Genomic DNA, 17,177 nt, shown 5'->3' with positions numbered 1-17,177 from the left:
ACAGCCAGGATGTTGCACAGAGAAACCCTGTCTCAAAAAAACCAAAAAGAGAGACTAGATGTTTGTTCAGCAAGGGTGAACATATAAATATGCTGTGTGCACCAAAAGGAGTGCTCAGACATGAAGTAAAAACACAATATTGGAAGATGAGTGTCAAGAACACCCTAAGTAAAAGAACCAGACACAAAGGACACATTTGATTCCACCTGCATGATCTATCCAGAATGGGTGAATCCACAAAGATAAGAGCAGATCAATTCATCCCAGACTCTTGAGGATAGGGGAACTGTTCATGGGGAGCTGAAAGTATTGGAGCCAGAAAAAAGAAGAGTTGTACATAGTGCAGAATATTAAATGCTGCTGTACTAAATGCCTCTTTGCTATGTGAAATTCACTTCAAATAAAAATATAGTTGCTTTGTATAGTTTTCTGCAGTGAACTGTGTATAAACTTAGAGAACTACTTTGGTGTAGTACATATAGCCTACATCCTCTCTGAGTGGTAGGCATCAAACTAGGCCCTGCTCTGCTAGGCAACTGGTTTACAACTTATTTACACCCCAGCTCTATGCTGGATCTTCATGGTTTTCTTTGGGGGGGGGGTGTTCTGGGGGTTGAATCTAAGGCTTTCAGCAGTGCTGTGCAAATAAATGCTTCATCACAACAGAGTGGTGGTGCACATCTTTAGTCCCAGCGCTCAGGAGGTAGAGGCAGATGGATCTCTGTGAGTTCAAGGCCAGCCTGGTCTACAGAGCGAGTTCCAGAACAGGCTTTAAAGATACACACAGAAACCCTATCTTGAAGGGGGAAAAAGAAAAGCTTCACCACTAAACTGTAGTCCCAGGCCTTTGTTACTTGGTGCCTGTGGAAGTCAGAAGTCAGCCTTGGATGTCCTTCCTCAGGAATCCACTTTGCTTTTCTTTGAGACAGGTTATCTCATTGGGACGTAGGGCAGGCTAGGCTGGCTGGCCATTGAGCCCTAAGCATCTGCCTCTCTAGGACTTGGATTATGAATGTGTTCAAGGATGAAGCAGGATAAAGAGAAACCATAAAGCTTAGTGCAATCCTTGTTTTCCACCTACAAGCTCTTCTGGGACCACTTCGGAGCTCCTAAAACAGTGGAACCAGACTACAGCGCTACGCTGCAGTCCAGCACTTGGAGGCAGAGGCAGGAGGATCAATTCAAGAGTATTCTCAGCTACATAATAGCAAGTTCGACGCCAGCTTGGGCTACATGAAGATTCTGCCATTTAAATAAAAATAAAAGGCAGAGAGAGCTTCCTCAAAAACACTGATATCCTCGGACTCAGCCCACTCAGTACAAATTTCCCAAGCAGAGAGCAGGGTGGGGAGGAAATAGGCTATACAATGCGTGACAGTTAGGTCAAGAGGCGGTGGAGCACCCACCCTGGGTGCTGCTAGGATGTTCCCCTACTCAGCCTGAGGACCTTGCTTGTCTTGGACATTTTTATCTCTCTGGCCTTGCTCTATCTGTAAACTGAAGGAATTAGCTCATGTCTTCTGAGGACCCTGTACTCAAGGACTGATGGCCCTTTCACCACGTGGTCTTTTTCATTTTTTTGGACTGGGTCTCCATGTGCCATCGAAGCTAACTTCAAATCTTCCTGCCTCAGTACTGGAATTACTGGCACGAACCATCACGAGCAACTCTAAAATGATCACTAAATAAAAATCTATGTTGGGCGTGGTGGCGCTGCCTGTAACCCAACACTCCAGGGACTGAGGTTGGAGGATAAGGACTTGCTATTCTCAAAACCAGGATGTTCTTTATGTTTCCACGCAAGGGGAGGCTCTGTCTTCACTTGCCACGCGAACGCTGGCCGCACTGATATTCGATCCACGCGGGTGGCTGCAAAGCCGCTGCCCTGACGACGCAGGGGGTTCCAGGCTCCGCGCTGTGACGCGCCGCTCGCGGTCCCCGCCCTGCGGCCAGCACCCCACGGAGGCGGGACCTGGGCGGGGCCAGCAGCCGCGGGAACCCCGAGCCCGCCTCTTCTGCAAGCTCTTTGCCGCTCGCCATGGCCCCGGCGCTGCTGCTGGTCCCGGCGGCTCTTGCCTCTTTCATCCTGGCCTTTGGTACCGGAGTGGAGTTCGTGCGTTTCACCTCCCTGCGGCCGCTGCTTGGAGGGATCCCGGAGTCTGGCGGTTCGGGTGAGCCGCACGGATCCAGGGCGAGCTGAAGCGGAGAGGAGGAGCCCGAGCAGCGTGGAGAGGGCGGGGCGTGGAAACAGATGACAGGGAAAGGCCAAAGCTGCGAGGCGCCGCGGGGAAGGAAACAGAAGGCTAAATCAGAAACTCCAAGATTAGTCAGTCCTGCGCAGAAACTGGGGAGTGAGGGCTGACAGAGCAAGGGCGGGGCCGGGGGTAGGCTTTTGTCGGGAGAACTAGGGACACGGAAAGATAAAAAGAGGAAACATTAGAAAACCCTAACAGCGGGCCGTGGTAGCGCACGCCTTTAATTCTAGCTTTTGAGAAGTAGAGACAAGCAGATCTCTGAGTTCAAGGCCGATCTATTGAGTAAGCGTCATGTATGTAGAGACCCTGTCTCAGAAAAACAAAAAAAGAAAACCACACCAAAGGTGACTTCTCCAGCCTTGCTTTGTGTGTGTGATTTTATGTTTCTGTGTGTGCAGGTACAGCTGAAGGCCAACCTTGAGTATCCTTCTTCAGGAGCTAGCCACCTTTCTGATTTTAGACAGGGTCTTACTAGGTACCCACCAGCTGGCTTGGAACTCAGACGTCCACCTGCCTCTGCCTCCCAAGTATTTTGGGAACAGAGTCTGTCGCTGAAACCAGAGTCCTACCAACGAGATCAGATGGATCACCTGGAACTGGGGTTATAGAAGGTTGTGAGCTGCCATGTGGATGTTGAGAACCAAACTCTGTCCTCTGGAAGAGCAGCAAGTGTTCTTAACTGCCAAGCCGTGGCACCAGCATTCTCCTGTCTCTGCCTCCCCAGTACTGAGATTACCGGCACACACCACCTCGATGGGCTTTTTGTAGGGGTGCTGAGGATCAAACTCAGGTCCTCATGCTTATATAGCACTGAGCCATCTCCCCAGCCTGCCCACATTTTCTTTTCTTTCCTTTCTTTTTGTTTTTGTTTTTTGTTTTTGTTGTTTTTTCAAGACAAGGTTTCTCTGTGTAGTTTTGGAGCCTGTCCTGGAACTCGCTCTGTAGACCAGGCTGGCTTCAAACTCACAGAGATCCGCCTGGCTCTGCCTCCGGAGTGCTGGGATTTAAAGGTATGCGCCACCGCCGCCCAGACCCCACATTGGTTTTAATGGCCCTACCTGCATTCTCCTAAGAACCTTCTTCCCCAGAAGGAGGCCTAGGGAAGATGGAAGGTTGAAGGAACAGGAAATTTAACTGGGCATGGCCTTGACAAGATCTTGAAAGCATCAGGGACATAGCATAGGGCTCCACGAGAAGCCGAGGGAAGGGAAGTGTTCTAGCCACCTTATCTTTGGTCCCTGTCTTCCCTAACTCCCACAGATGCCCGCCGTGGGTGGTTGGCTGCCTTGCAGGACCGGAGCATTCTTACCTCCCTGGCTTGGGATCTTGGGCTTCTGCTATTGTTTGTGGTGCAACACAGCCTCATGGCAACTGAGACAGTGAAGGAATGGACGTCCCGGTACTTTGGAGTCCTTCAGAGGTCACTGTATGTGGCGTGCACTGCCCTGGCCTTGCAGGTATGAGGCCTTGGCCAAGGGAGACACAATTCATGATGTGCTTACACTGGAGGGACAAGATGAGTGTGTAAGAAACCAGAGGATGCTAATCTCAGCTTCCATTCCTCCGGAGCATACACTTCATTCTCTCAGCAAAGTTCCGGTTTTGACATTTCCCAGCGCAAGATGAGGCATCTCACTTGCAGCTTTGTGCTGTCTTGCTTCAAAAATTTTTTGTTGTTGTTAAGACAAGGTTTCTCTGTGTAACCTGGGCTGTCCTGGAACTCACTCTATAGACCATGCTGGCCTCTAACTCAGAGATCTGCCTTCCTCTGCCTCCTGAGTGAGTGCTGAGATTAAAGGTGTGAGCCACCACCCCAAACCACCTCCCTAGGTCTCAAGGAAGATGCCTTCCAATTAGTCTTCTCATTGGCTGTTTGTCATCGGCTGGTTTGGTGGGTATCCACCAGCCCATCCTCTGTAGAAATGGGTCCCTTTTATAGCCTTGGTACCCCATCCAGAAACTTCTACATGGTAAATATCTACTGTTTATACCTGGGGGAAGGAGTTTTAGGCTGCTGTAGGGCAAGGGAGACCACTGGCATGCCTGGTTTCTCATCTTTCCCCAGCTGGTGATGCGGTACTGGGAAACTGTACCCAGAGGCCCAGTGTTGTGGGAGGCTCGGGCTGAGCCCTGGGCCACCTGGGTGCCCCTCCTCTGCTTTGTACTCCACGTCATTTCCTGGCTCCTCATCTTCAGCATCCTCCTGGTCTTTGACTACGCTGAACTCATGGGCCTCAAACAGGTGAGGATCCCACATCCCCACCTGAGACCTGTGTCTGCAGCTCTCTCCTTCCCTTCCTCCCACACTTTCCGTCCACTTGGCTTTCTAGTCCCGTGCCTCCTTTCATGATCCTGTTCTTCAGCTTCAAAGGCCAGTAACTATAGGTCTCTGAGCTTGAGGATGATACTTGGACTAGAGACTCAGGTTGGGGTAGAGTCTCACAAAGGATCCTGGGCCTGATTTCTAATATGGTGGTACCAGGAAGAGAACAGAGTGAGCTGAGAAAGAGGGCTTGATTTCCATGCTGCTCTCTCTCTTTTCTAGGTATATTACCATGTCCTGGGGCTGGGCGAGCCTCTGGCTCTGAAGTCCCCTAGAGCTCTGAGGCTCTTTTCCCACCTTCGACACCCAGTATGTGTGGAACTTCTGACAGTGTTGTGGGTGGTTCCCACCCTGGGCACTGACCGCCTCCTCCTGGCTCTCCTCCTTACCCTCTACCTCGGCTTGGCACATGGGCTGGACCAGCAAGATCTCCGCTACCTTCGGTCTCAATTACAAAGAAAACTACAGCTTCTCTCCAGACCCCAGGATGGGGGAGCAGAGTGAGGAGCTAGCTCAGGCTCTAAGGCCTGTACTCCCTCAAAATCAAAATCCCTTAGCATCTAGGCTGGTTGCTTCAGGGTAGAGGCTGTGCTGAAGGGGCTGTCTGTCCCTTCCCCTGCTGGAGACCTCAGTTCCAGGGTCCAGGTACCCTACTGTAGAGTTTCAGCCACTGGCCTCCAGGGTCCACTTCTCACCAACCAAGAGTGGGTACAGAACTCATGAATCTCATCTCATCTCTTGGGGCATGGCCCACACACACAAGGCTAAGGGTTCTGCCTTAAGCATTCACTCCCTTGGCACTGTTACTGGCTCTGCACCTCAGGGATTCCCTTCCTAGCTTCCACCTCAAGGAGCTATGTCAGGGCCAGTTTGCAAGCTTGCTGGTGGTGGCTACTTCTTTTGTTCCGCGGCTGTGCGTTTCCCCACTCGGGCCTCAATTTCTCCACCTCCTTAGGTCCAGCCCTACAGCTCCTTGGCGTCTCCCGTTTTTTTAACTCGGTCGGTCTCCTACAGCGGTGTCTCCCGTTTTTAACTCGGGCTGACGCCGGGCTCCCTGCTCTCCCAAAGGATATGCGCTGCAGAAAAATAATAAATTTTCTACATATGGTATCCAGTTGTCTGTCCATGTCTCTCAAGCCGCAGGACCAAGTGTGGGAAGGAAGACGAGGCCCAGTTCTTGAGCAGCAGCCAAGCACTGTATGACGAGCGCTGGGCTGGGGCCACACCCCATGGGTCCGCCCCAATCTCCCAGTCCTGCTCCCTCCAAATATTACAGTTTCTCCGCGTATAGATCAGGGGACCCGTGGGAGACAGAGTAAGTCTCTGAGAGGGGAGCGAACTCCCAAAGCCATTTGCCTCGGACTCTGGGGCCTGGCAGCCGCCCACACCACCACGGTAACAAAGACTGGCCAGGGGAAGCAAAAGCATGGGGAGGAGCGGCGAGTGATGGGAAGGGCGGGTCCGACTCCCAGCAGCTGCCGCTTCCTCCCCAGGTCCCTCAGGGGGCCTGAGTCACGGGCCGCCGCCCCGGGTCGGCCAGCTGGAGCAATGGGCCTGGACACCCATCTTCTCCAGGGCTGGGAGAGGAAGTGGGTGAGGGCCTCTGGAGACAGACAGCGAAGAGTTGTGGACTGCCACTGCAAGAGACGAGTGCCACCACGGAGCCCCACGCGGGAAGGGCAGCGAAGCCCCGCCCTTCGCCGGGCTCCGCCCTGCGCCCCCTTCCCTCGCCCCATTGTCCGTAGACAAAGCGGTCGCTGCCCCCACCGGGCCCCCGTCTGAGTCTGCGCCCCCTCCTCTTAGGCTCCCACTTCCCTCCTCCTCTGTTTCCCTCCCTCCCTCCCTCCCTCCCTCCGGATCTCCCTTTGCCTCTCTCCTCCTCTTCCTCTCTCCCGACGCCTGGCTCTACAGCACCTCCTCCTAGGGACCCCCAAGGCGTGTAAGTTGACTGTGGGGCTCCCACTTTAAGGGAAGTGTCTCTGATCTCCCTTGGAGTGCCTCCCCTTTGTGCAGAGATTGCCTGTCCGTGCAGTTCCTGCGGGTGCATGGCCCGCTGGGTCAAGGGCCCCTGGGAGCGGGGTCCCCGGTTGGGGACAGCAGAGGCATGATGCGGGTCCTCGGAGCGCCCGGGTCCTGGGGCCTAGTTGGTGGGGAGGCCGGCGAGGTTGGCGGGACCGGACGCGGGTGGACGCCAGGGTCCTGGGAACGCGTAGGCTGCACTCTCTCGGGTACCAAAAGTCCCCGGGGAGGGTATTTCCCCTGACCCGCCTCTGGGGCGGAGTGCGCGGTGGGGTGGGGACCCGGCTGAGGGGCGGGGCCGAGCGCAGCCGGGAAGGCAGCCGGGACCTGCGGGGCCGGTGCGGAGAGGCGCCCGCGCCCGCGCCCGCTCCCCGCTTCTCCCCCTGGCCTCTGCCCTCTACAGCGGACCCCTGCTTTTGTCCTCACCTTCTCTCACCCCCTCCGACCCCTCGCCCCGTCGCCGGCCGGTTCCCGGTTCTTCCTTCCCACTTGTCTCCCCTGGGTACCCGGGAGGCAGCCTCGACTGAACCCGCTCACTTCTCAGCCCGTTTCCCCGACTTCTCGCTCTCTCCTGCCTTTCCTCCCTTTCTCACATCTTAGGGACTGTCTAGTGCCCACAAACCCCAATCTGGCGCTGCCTCTGCCCGGAATCTCGACTCTTCCTCTCCCATTAACCCCACCCCCAACTTGGCACCCAGCTTTTCTCACTTCTGTTCTTGCCTCTTCGGCTCTCCCTCCCCTCCCGGGTTCCCTCTATCTTCATTCTCTGTTCTTCTTCGTCTCTTTCCGCATCACTTCCTCCTCCCCCACCCCCATTCTCAATCTCCGGGCCCCTCCGAAGCCTAGTCTTCCTGTTCCTGTCCCCCAGTGCTCTCTCGTTCACTTCCAGTGACCATGACCGCTATCCCAGATTGGAAGCTACAGTTGCTAGCCCGGCGGCGGCAGGAGGAGGCAGCGCTTCGTGGCCGTGAGAAAGCAGAACGGGATCGCCTGTCCCAGATGCCAGCCTGGAAGCGGGGAATCCTGGAACGACGCCGAGCCAAGTCAGGCCTGCCTCCTGGAGAAGCGAGCCCAGTGCCTGGGACTGCAGAGGCTGGACCTCCAGACCCAGATGAATCCGCTGTCCTCTTGGAGGCTATTGGACCAGTACATCAGAACCGATTCATCCAACAGGAGCGACAGCGGCAGCAGCAGCAGCGAAATGAAGTGCTTTCTGATAAGAAGCCTGGACCTCTGGAGGCTCTAGAACGGAGGTCAAGTCCTGGTAATTTAAGAGAGCAGAGCCCCAAGGGAAGAGAGTCAAGAGAAGAGAGGCTAAGTCCCAGAGAGGCCAGAGAGAGGAGGCTGGTGATAGGGGGAGCCCAAGAGTCATGTTCCAGGACTTCGGAGACCAGAGACTGGAGGCAGAGCCCTGCAGAGGCCAGAGACCTGAGTTCCAGACCAGCAGAGGCTCAGAAATGGAGGCTGAGCCCTGGAGAAACTCCAGAGGAGAGTCTGAGATTAGCAAGTCCTGGAGATCACAGTCCCAAGAGAAAAGACGTATTAGAAAGCAGGCTGAGCCCCGGGGAGTCTGGCGATCAGGCCTGCCTGGCAGAGGCCCATAGGTGGAATCTTGACCCGAAAGAACCCCAGAAACAGAGCTTGATACAGCTGGAGGCCGCAGAGTGGAGGCTGAACTCAAGAGAAGAAAGAAAAGACTGCTTGGAGGAGTGTGGGAGAAAGGAAGAGAAACTGAGTCCAGAGATTATCCTAGACCAGTCTCCAGTGACAAAGGAGGTTCAAGACACCACCTCTAGAGAAGTGGAGACGCCTGAGCAGAGGCCCAGCCCTGTGGAGGATGGAGACAGGATCTCGAGGCCCATCGAAGGCTGGAAATGGACCCTAAACTCTGGGAAGGCTCGAGAACGGACATCTCGGGACATAGAGACTCGAACTCAGAAGCCAGAAGCTCCGGCACCTTCAGAGAAGCACCTGGGGCCTTCTGGTGTGGAGGTTGAAGGGGAGGCTGAGAAAGAGGAGGCGGGGGCTCAGAGCAGGCCTCTGAGAGCCCAGCAGAACCTCTGCTCTGGGCCCTCCCCCCTCCCACCAGAGCAGGCCGGGGCTGGGACGGAAGGACCCAGACAGCAGGAAGAGGAAGCAGCAGAACTCCGGCCCCCAACGCCAGCCCCTCTGTCTCCCCCACCCCCAGCCCCAACTGCCCCTCAGCCCCCCGGGGATCCCCTCATGAGCCGCCTGTTCTATGGGGTGAAGGCAGGACCGGGGGTGGGGGCCCCCCGCCGCAGCGGACACACCTTCACTGTCAACCCACGGAGGTGTGTGCCCCCTGCCAGCCCAGCCCCTCCAGCCACCCCTGCCACAGCTGATGCTGCAGGGTCTGGACCTGGGAAGAAGCGGTACCCAACTGCTGAGGAGATCTTGGTGCTGGGGGGCTACCTCCGTCTCAGCCGCAGCTGCCTTGTCAAGGGGTCCCCTGAAAGACATCACAAACAGGTGAGAAAGCGGCCACGCAAGCCTGCGCAGAAGTCTCCTTCCAGCTCTGACTGGACGGCTTTTTTATGTGCCTGTATGCTTGTCTTCTATTCCTTATTCCTGCCACCCCCCTTCCTCCCTGTGCACACACACCCTTCCTCTGGGCACCCCTCCTGTGCCATTCACTTCGGAGCACCGAGGATTCTACCCAGCAGTCAACTGCTGTGTTGGGGTGTGCCGTGTTCAGGGTGTGTCCAGGCCTTCTCCTTCCCTCATCCTCTCAATCCCCTCTCCTTCCCCCCCCCTTTTGAGTTTTTGACCCAGCCAAGCCCTTTTTGTAGGTGAGAAGAGAGAACCATCTTGCAGCCGTGAAGGCAGGGGTGAAATGGCCGGGAGGGCAGAGAATGTGGAAGCAAGAAGTTCAGGGAAGTTGGAATGAGGGTCTCAGCCCCAAGAAAAGAGGGAACAGAACTAAATAAATGAGGACATCCCAGGACGGAGAGGGACGAGTGAGATGGAGCAGAGCTGGCTCTTCAGCTGAGAGAAGGCTTTTAGACCCCCAAGTCAGCCTCCGTGGCCACCCCCCACCCCCAGGAGAGGCATACAGAGGCCATTTGAAGTGGGTGACCTCGGGGTTGCCTGTCTCCCCCAGCTGGGCAAATGTTAGACAGTGCTTCCTTCTCTCTGGGGACAAGAAAAGCCTTCTCCTCTTCCAAAATATCCCAGTCCCTTCCCCCATCTTTCCTCCCGGGCTTCCCCTCCCCCATGGAACTGGCTCACCCTTGGTTTTCCCCTGTCCCTCCTACCCTGGCCTCTCCCTCCCCTTGGGGTAGAAAAAGAGAGAAGTTCATTTGCACTGAGCTGAGCTGAGACTGGCCTAGGCACTGTGGGAGTTGGGGCAGGGGTGGGGCTGAGGCCAGCAGAGGGTCAGAGGTTAGACTGGAATGCAGACCTGCAAGGAAACACTGGACAGCATAGCTTCTCCCTCTGGCCCTAGCCCCATGCCTTCCTCCTGTGCACCAAGCTGTTTCCTAAGTGAAAAATCTCCAGGGAAAGACAGCGCTACACTCAGACGCCTCAGACCAGAAGGACTGGGAAGCCTGTTCCTGCTTAGTCTGTGTAACTGAATGTTTGGTGTCAGTGGGAGACCATAAGGACCAAAGATCAGGCCAAGCTTGGGGCTCACTTCGTTCCTCCCAGCTCATCTTTTTGTGGTCTTTCACTTATGGACAGAGAATTCATTTTCATGTTAGCATTTTTGAGTATGACTTTATTGTCTCACCTCTGTCCCAGCCTCCCTGGAGCTCCAGCCCTCCTGGGGTGGTCCCTGAGAGTGTACCCTGAGCCCTCCCCCCCCCCACTCCTCTTGGCCCTCTCTTCTCAGGACTTGGCAGATCTAAAGGAAACGCTCCCAGGGCACAGGGCTCAGAAGGGTCACTTCCTCCTGAGGATGGCTTGTGACTTTGGGGAATGAGCAGAGGGAGGCGCAAGGCTTTGTAGCCCAAGCCTAGGGACCATCTGCGGGAAGCCAAGGAGGCTGATGCAGAGCAGGGCCTGTGATGGTGCCCGTACCTCCGTCACCAAGTAGGGGGCGGAAGCAGGCCTTCCAAACAGGAAGCCTGGTGGGGTGGGGGCCGGAAGGCTGGTGGGACTGAGTGGGAACACTGGGCCTGGGGGCCTGCCAGAACTGTGCTCAGGATGTGGTGAGAGAATCAGGAAGCAGCCACACTGGGGTGGGGGTGGGGAGGAGGCAGCAGAGTTCCCTAGACATGACCATCTACCCCTCAGCCCTCTAAATCCATACCCGCACCTCTCAGCCCTCTGCCAAATACTCAGCAAGGCTGACTGTGCTTCACCCTGCTCTGTCCCAACCATTGCTACACTCTCTCACCCTCCCTCACCATCCCCCACCCTCTCTCACCCCTCCCCTCCCCCCCTCCCTCCCCCCCCCACCCACCCTCCCTCACCATCCCTCACCATCTCTCACCCTCCCTCAATATCCCTCACCCTCCCTCAATATCCCTCACCATTCCTCACCCTCCCTCAGCCTCCCTCACCCTGCATCACCCTCCCTCCCCCTCCCTCCCCCTCCATCACCCTCCCTCAATATCCCTCACCATCCCTCACCCTCCCTCACCCTCCCTCACCCTCCATCACCCTTCCTAAATAGTTCCTTTTCAGACTACTTCATCCAACTTATCCCTGCCATCATGAGAGACATCACCCCTGCTCTGAACCAGGCTGTATGTAGCTGGTGCTCTTCCCCAGCAGCCTCTCTGGCTAGAGGCCTGCCCCTCCTTCCCTGGCCCCCTTGTGACCTTATATAGCTGATGAGAGAGGATCCAGTGAGTCACTTCCCTCCCTGCCTCTCCCCCCCCTCCCCATTCGGGTTATGCATTCCTGAGAAGCCCAGTCAGAAGCTGGGGGGAAGTGAGGCAAAAGGGGGTGACACAGATGTAGATACTGAAGTAGATGGAGTGAGTAAAACAAATCCTTTTACAGAACTGATGATAAACTGCAGGGCTAGCAAGGGTCAGAACTTAGGAAAGAAAAGAGAATGGGCTTCTAGAAATTCGGGTAAAGCTGTCAACCACAGAACTAGTATGGGCCCCTTTCCGGATACTGGGATGTGAGCCATCTGGAGGCTGTCCTCCTCTTCTGTCCACATCCCTCCTAGCCTCAGTCTTCATCTGGGGCCTCACCTGATGTCTAGACGAGCCCTCACCTTATTCAGCATGGTAACTCATAAACTCATTTCATGGTGACCATGTATATGAGGAACCAGCGCACTCAGCCTTCTGCGGCCCGGATTTCAGCCAAGCATAGGCCAGAAATATTCAGGCCCTCCAGGCCGCTGGCTCAGACTTGTAATTCCATCTATGGATGTCAAGCTCAAAGCTAGCCTGGGCTATTTAGTGAGCTTCAGTCTCAGGAACAAAACAAAAAAAGGACTGGAGAGATGGTGTGGCCACTAAGAGCACTCGCTGCTCTTGCAGGGAACCTGGATTCAGGTACCAGCACTTACATGGTGGTGCCAATCCTCCACCCCAGGTCCAGAGGATCTGATGCCCTCTTCTGGCCTTCTCTGGCACTGAATGCACATGGCGGGTGCACTTAGATGCAGGCAAAACACTAAACACATAAAATGGTTGGGATGGGGGAGGAGTTTCTAAAAAATAATGGTGAACTTGAGAAGGGGGGGGCTGTGTAAGTCATATGCAGTACTACGCCTTTTTTTTTTTTTTTTTTTTAAAGATTTATTTATTATGTACACAGAAGAGGGCGCCAGATCTCATCACAGATGGTTGTGAGCCACCATGTGGTTGCTGGGAATTGAACTCAGGACCTCTGGAAGAGCAGCTGGTGCTCTTAACCTCTGAGCCATCTCTCCAGCCCCTACACCTTTTTATATAAGGGACATGAGCACTTGGACATTTTGTGTGAAGAGGTCTTACTACAAACTCCCCCAAGATAGTAACAGGTTCTCTAGTGGGTCAGAAGGGAGTGAGTGCTTATGGAAATATTAGTACAAGGGTGTGTGTGATCAGATCAGGACACAGAGTAGGCTGCAAATGTGGCAATTTCCAAACAGGATGCCCTGGAGGAGAGGAGCCTTGGGGATATTCAGGGGAAGAGTATCCCAGGCAAGGGGAACGGCACAAAGGCCCAGAGGCAGAAGCGCACCTGGGCGGCTGGCAGCCAATCGCCCTGTTGCCTTTGGTTAACCGCTCTCAATTTTATTCAAAGTGAGATGAAATAAGAAGCCATGGTAGGGTTTGGACCCCAGGAGTGATGCATGCAGTCTTGGGTACCAAGGTGACACATCTGTCCTTCAGCCCCTTGCAGCCACTCTGTCGGTCACAAGGAGATGCAGGGCCACAGATGCCCCAGGGAGATCACCTGACATCCCCTCCTGTTTGTCTGCCTAAACCCTCTGGCGTGCAGAGTTAATCCCACTGAGCTCCTTTGGAGGGTGAAGGGGAGGGCAGAAGGACCTGAAGACAGCCTGTTTTTGCAGATACCCTCTGGCCTCCTGCGTCTGTTTTTGTGATGCCTCCTCTCCATCCCTACCCAGTGTTTGCCTGGACTTTCTTCTCCATCCTTGTCAGATCTCCAGTTGCATACTCCAGAGACTCTCCTGTGTGTTGAGCGGCTCTTCTCTCAGATTGTCCTTTCCATTGTGTTACCCATTCACCAGCCAGGACCTGTAGGATTGCACCAGAGGACAGGCTCTCTGGAACCTGGGCATCCCAGGGAACATCAAAGCCCTGAGGCTATGGGAAACTGGGCACCTTCAGGGACTCCCTTCCCAGCCAGCTTTTTACTGCTGGGCCAGCCCAGACTTCACCTCCTTTGGAATGCCCCAAAGGGTGCCCAGAGTCCCAGACCTGGCCATAGCACTTCCTCTATGCACTTTGGTTTCTTTTTACACCTCTGCCTCACGGCTGTAAAGGGTAGAGATCTGAATCTTACCTTACTTACCCAGATATCCAGTCCTGACCATGGGCAGAGGCTGTTGTTGTTTTTTGTTTTTGTTTTGTTTTGTTTTGTTTTGTTTCGTTTTGGTGTGTGTTTGGGAGAGCTTACTTTTTTGTTTTTTTTGGAGCTGAGGATCGAACCCAGGGCCTTGCGCTTGCTAGGCAAGCACTCTACCACTGAGCTAAATCCCTAACCCGGGAGGGCTTACTTTTAAAGACAGTGTCTACCTATGGAACTTAGTATCATCCTCCTGCCTCAACCCCTGAGTGCTGAAATAACTGGTGTGAGGCACCACACCTGGTTGTTTGGGGATTTTGTTGTTGTTTTGGTTTTGGTTTTTTCGAGACAGGGTTTCTCTGTGTAGCTTTGGTGCCTGTCCTGGATCTCACTCTGTAGACCAGGCTGGCCTCGAACTCAGAGATCCACCTGGCTCCTGAGTGCTGGGATTAAGATTGCCACCACTGCCCAGCCTGTTCTTGGTTTTTTGTTTTGTTTTGCATTAATTCGGGGGGGGGGGGCACACTGACAGCACCCCGTGGAGGTCAGAGGTTGTAAAGATTAAACTAGGAGCATCATGCCAGGCTGCAAGTACCCTTACCCACTAAGCCATCTCAGTGGCCCAGATCTGGTTTGGGTTTGTTTGTTTGTTTAAGATTTATTTATTTGCCAGGCGATGGTGCCACAACCCTTTTAATTCCAGCACTCAGGAGGCAGAGGCAGTCAGATCTCTGAGTTTGAGATTAGCCTGGTCTACAGAGCGAATTCCAGGACAGCCAGGGGTGCACCCTGTCTCGAAAAACAAACAAAAAGATTTATTTATTTTTATTTTATGTGTGTGAGTGTTTTGCCTGCCTGGATATATGTGCACTACATGCATGCCTGGAGCCTGCAGAGGGCGTCAGGTCGTGTTTTCTGGAATTACAGTTACAGATGGTTGTGAGAGGCCTGGTGAGTGCTGGGAGCTAAACCCAGGTACTCGTCAAGAACAGCAAGTGCTCTTGACCACCTAGCCATCCATCCCTCCTAAGTGTTGTTTTGTTTGATGCCATTTGAAGGAAAAATCAAGCTGTAAAGGAAAGCCGAATCTCCAACTGGATGGAGGGGGGAGTCTTTGGGGTGCCTATGGTCAGCCCCCCTCCATTTGCATCTGCTCTCTGGGCCGCAGTAATGAACTTAGCTCCACTCCCATCTCTTCCCACCCTCAGCTCAAGATCTCCTTCAGTGAGACGGCCCTGGAGACCACATACCAATACCCTTCCGAGAGCTCGGTACTGGAAGATCTTGGCCCGGAGCCTGAGGCCCCCAGTGCTCCCAGCCCCTTGGCAACCCAGCCAGACGACGACGACGAGGAGGAAGAGGAGGAGGAGTTGCTACTGCAACCAGGGCTCCAGGGCGGGCTGCGCACCAAGGCCCTAATAGTGGGTAAGCCGCGGCGGTACGGCTGGCAGAGGGCGCCCCCTGGTGTCCATGGCGGGGTGCTTTGAAGGGGCTTGGCCCAGGACCTGCTCTGCCGGTGGAGCGATTTCCTGGAAGCCCAGTGCACAGGGAGTCTCCAGATTTCAAAACCAGAGGTCGCTCGTGCTCCACATCTCCAGTCTGGTTAAAAATACCCATGTTGGGTCAGGTGGCCTGGAGTCTGTTACTTAAGGTGTGATCCCAGATCCATGTGGACTCAGTTTGAATTTATCTTGTGTGGGGTGTGCATGCCCACACTCTAGGAGTCGAATCCAGGGCCTTTAGCATGCTAGATGAATGCGCTACCACTGTTCAGTATCCCCAGCCCTCATTTTATCGTTCTTTTTTGTTTGTTTTCGAGACAGGGTTTCTCTGTGTAACCCTGGCTGTCCTGGAACTCGCTCTGTAGACCAGGCTGCATTTTATCATCCTTTAAAATAGAGTTAATAGCTGTGTCCTGGGCTTCGGAGTGTGTAGCTCAGTGATATGATTGGTGCCTAGAGCTGAGCATGTGGCTCATGCCTGTAATCCCACCGCGCCGGTGGAAACACAAAAACATCTTGGTCTACACAGTGAGTTCCAGGGCAGCTTGTGCCACACAGATTGAGACCCTGTCTGAAACACACGAACCAACAAGGTTGTGTTCCCTGCTTTAATCCCAGCACCATGAAAATTTGATAATAATCACTATCTCCTGCATTTGTTGAAAGAATTGAGATGCTTTCTTTGAAGCACCTCGGACTATAGCTAGACATTAAATTACTTCACCTTTGCTGAGATGAAATTAAACAAGATGCCTAGTGCACAATCCCAGCTAACTGTGGTGACTCCTGTTGCTGGTGACAGGCATGCACCCAACACATTGTAAAGATTTCTCTTATACCAGCCACTCTTCGGTTCTGGGGTGCATGGGAGGCTGGTGGCAGAGGCCCCCCCCCCACTTCTGTCTTGATTCCTTCTTTTCCCGCAGATGAGTCATGCCGGCGGTGATCATCTTCCAGTTGGGGCACATACCTCCCTCCTTCTCATACCGGAGATCCTGGAGTCTGGACAATTCAGAGCCGACGGACCCTAGCAATGAGCCTGGCGGGGAAGGGCAATGGGCACATTCCGACTTGCTTTTCTCATCCCATTTCTGGGGCAGAGCCAGTAGCCTAAACTTACCCCTAACCCAAGGTCCCCCGTGGGTGTAGTCACGTGGACCGGAGCATCCTTGGTGGGCGAGCTAAGAGTGAGCAACACAGGATTCACCTGGAGTTGAGGTAGATGGAGCACCTCCGGCCCCATGACAGGGTACACTGTCCCCACAGCCTTCTCTGACTTTCCGCCACTCCCGGGGACACTCAGGGTTGAAGCACTCACCTCCCTGGGAGGTCTAGATCCCACTCCATCCACAAGCTGCCTTTTCCTAGGTCAATGCTCCTCTGTTTACAGCTTCCTTCTCCTCTCCTGGTTTACATACCCACCCGCTCCCAGTTCCACCTGCCAGAGTCCCAGGTTTACAAGCTAGGCCTAACTCACAGCCTTCCTGTGGAATCCTCCACCCTCCATTTGTTACTATTGAGAGTGACCTGGGGAGGTATGTGGCTTTCCTCAACTTTGCTCAGTATTACTGTGCCTCAGTTTCCCCCACGAGGGAAAGCTGGGGGTCCTAACTCTGAACCCCATGAGAATTATTTAATTCTGTTCCTCCACGTGGTTCACATTGAATTGAATTTGCAGTGTGGGGGGCCAAGGGAGGCGCCTCAGCCCCCCCCTCCTTTTACCCCTTTACCAGTTCCTGACTTGTTTCATTTTGTAACTTTCCGTAATAAAATGGAGCTCTTTTCAACTCTTGCTGCCTGTTTCTTTTTCAATTTTCCTTTTGTATGAATGAGTGTTTTGCCTGCATGTGTGCCTGGCTAACCAAGCCAATACTACCAAAAACAACAGGAAAGACAGAGCCTCCCCCACATTCTTTGGGATCTCACTTTTGGGATCAGGTGATTTTTTTTTTTTTTTTTGGCTGCATTTCACCAAATAGGAACAACTTCAAGCATGTGCTGTCCTGTCCACTTAGGTTCCTGGACGTGACCAGTTGTAACTTGTATTGTCTATCACCAATAGAAATACCAATAGCCGGGCAGTGGTGGCACACTCCTTTAGTCCCAGCACTCGGGAGGCAGAGCCAGGTGGAT

The 17,177-nt window shown here is 54.1% G+C and overlaps 2 protein-coding genes across 4 annotated transcripts; both read left to right on the top strand.

The window, feature by feature from the left end:
- Positions 1–1,978: 1,978 nt before the first annotated feature.
- Positions 1,979–5,688, top strand: Nrm (nurim). 2 transcript variants are annotated; one of them, XM_036176298.1, is made up of 5 exons: positions 1,979–2,171; positions 3,516–3,712; positions 4,321–4,497; positions 4,801–5,078; positions 5,534–5,688. In XM_036176298.1, the coding sequence occupies exons 1-5, from the start codon at positions 2,039–2,041 to the stop codon at positions 5,571–5,573; spliced, it is 825 nt and encodes a 274-aa protein (XP_036032191.1). In that variant the 5' UTR covers positions 1,979–2,038; the 3' UTR covers positions 5,574–5,688. The 2 variants fall into 2 exon arrangements, with proteins under 2 accessions (XP_036032191.1, XP_036032192.1); XM_036176299.1 differs by having other exon boundaries at positions 4,801–5,688.
- Positions 5,689–6,424: 736 nt separating this feature from the next.
- Ppp1r18 (protein phosphatase 1 regulatory subunit 18) lies at positions 6,425–16,831 on the top strand. 2 transcript variants are annotated; one of them, XM_036176322.1, is made up of 4 exons: positions 6,425–6,517; positions 7,487–9,087; positions 14,751–14,967; positions 15,971–16,831. In XM_036176322.1, exons 2-4 carry the CDS (start codon positions 7,492–7,494, stop codon positions 15,988–15,990), a joined length of 1,833 nt encoding a protein of 610 aa, XP_036032215.1. In that variant the 5' UTR covers positions 6,425–6,517; positions 7,487–7,491; the 3' UTR covers positions 15,991–16,831. The 2 variants fall into 2 exon arrangements, with proteins under 2 accessions (XP_036032215.1, XP_036032216.1); XM_036176323.1 differs by lacking the exon at positions 6,425–6,517 and adding an exon at positions 6,528–6,806.
- Positions 16,832–17,177: the final 346 nt, after the last annotated feature.

The sequence above is a fragment of the Onychomys torridus genome, unplaced genomic scaffold (genome assembly GCF_903995425.1).
Source record: "Onychomys torridus unplaced genomic scaffold, mOncTor1.1, whole genome shotgun sequence".
Lineage (NCBI taxonomy): Eukaryota > Metazoa > Chordata > Mammalia > Rodentia > Cricetidae > Onychomys > Onychomys torridus.
The sequence above is the reverse complement of the archived record's forward strand: the minus strand, read 5'-3'. Positions and strand labels throughout refer to the sequence as shown.

What these genes read in the sequence shown, in the direction of transcription:
- Nrm (XM_036176298.1), top strand. Translation starts at nt 2,039, where the DNA reads ATGGCCCCGGCGCTGCTGCTGGTCCCGGCGGCTCTTGCCTCTTTCATC. An exon ending in AACTCATGGGCCTCAAACAG is followed by an intron (nt 4,498 to 4,800) that starts GTGAGGATCCCA and finishes TCTCTTTTCTAG; the next exon opens with GTATATTACCATGTCCTGGG. An exon ending in CCCCAGGATGGGGGAGCAGA is followed by an intron (nt 5,079 to 5,533) that starts GTGAGGAGCTAG and finishes CCACCTCCTTAG; the next exon opens with GTCCAGCCCTACAGCTCCTT.
- Ppp1r18 (XM_036176323.1), top strand. Translation starts at nt 6,683, where the DNA reads ATGATGCGGGTCCTCGGAGCGCCCGGGTCCTGGGGCCTAGTTGGTGGG. An exon ending in CTGAAAGACATCACAAACAG is followed by an intron (nt 9,088 to 14,750) that starts GTGAGAAAGCGG and finishes TCCCACCCTCAG; the next exon opens with CTCAAGATCTCCTTCAGTGA. An exon ending in CACCAAGGCCCTAATAGTGG is followed by an intron (nt 14,968 to 15,970) that starts GTAAGCCGCGGC and finishes CTTTTCCCGCAG; the next exon opens with ATGAGTCATGCCGGCGGTGA.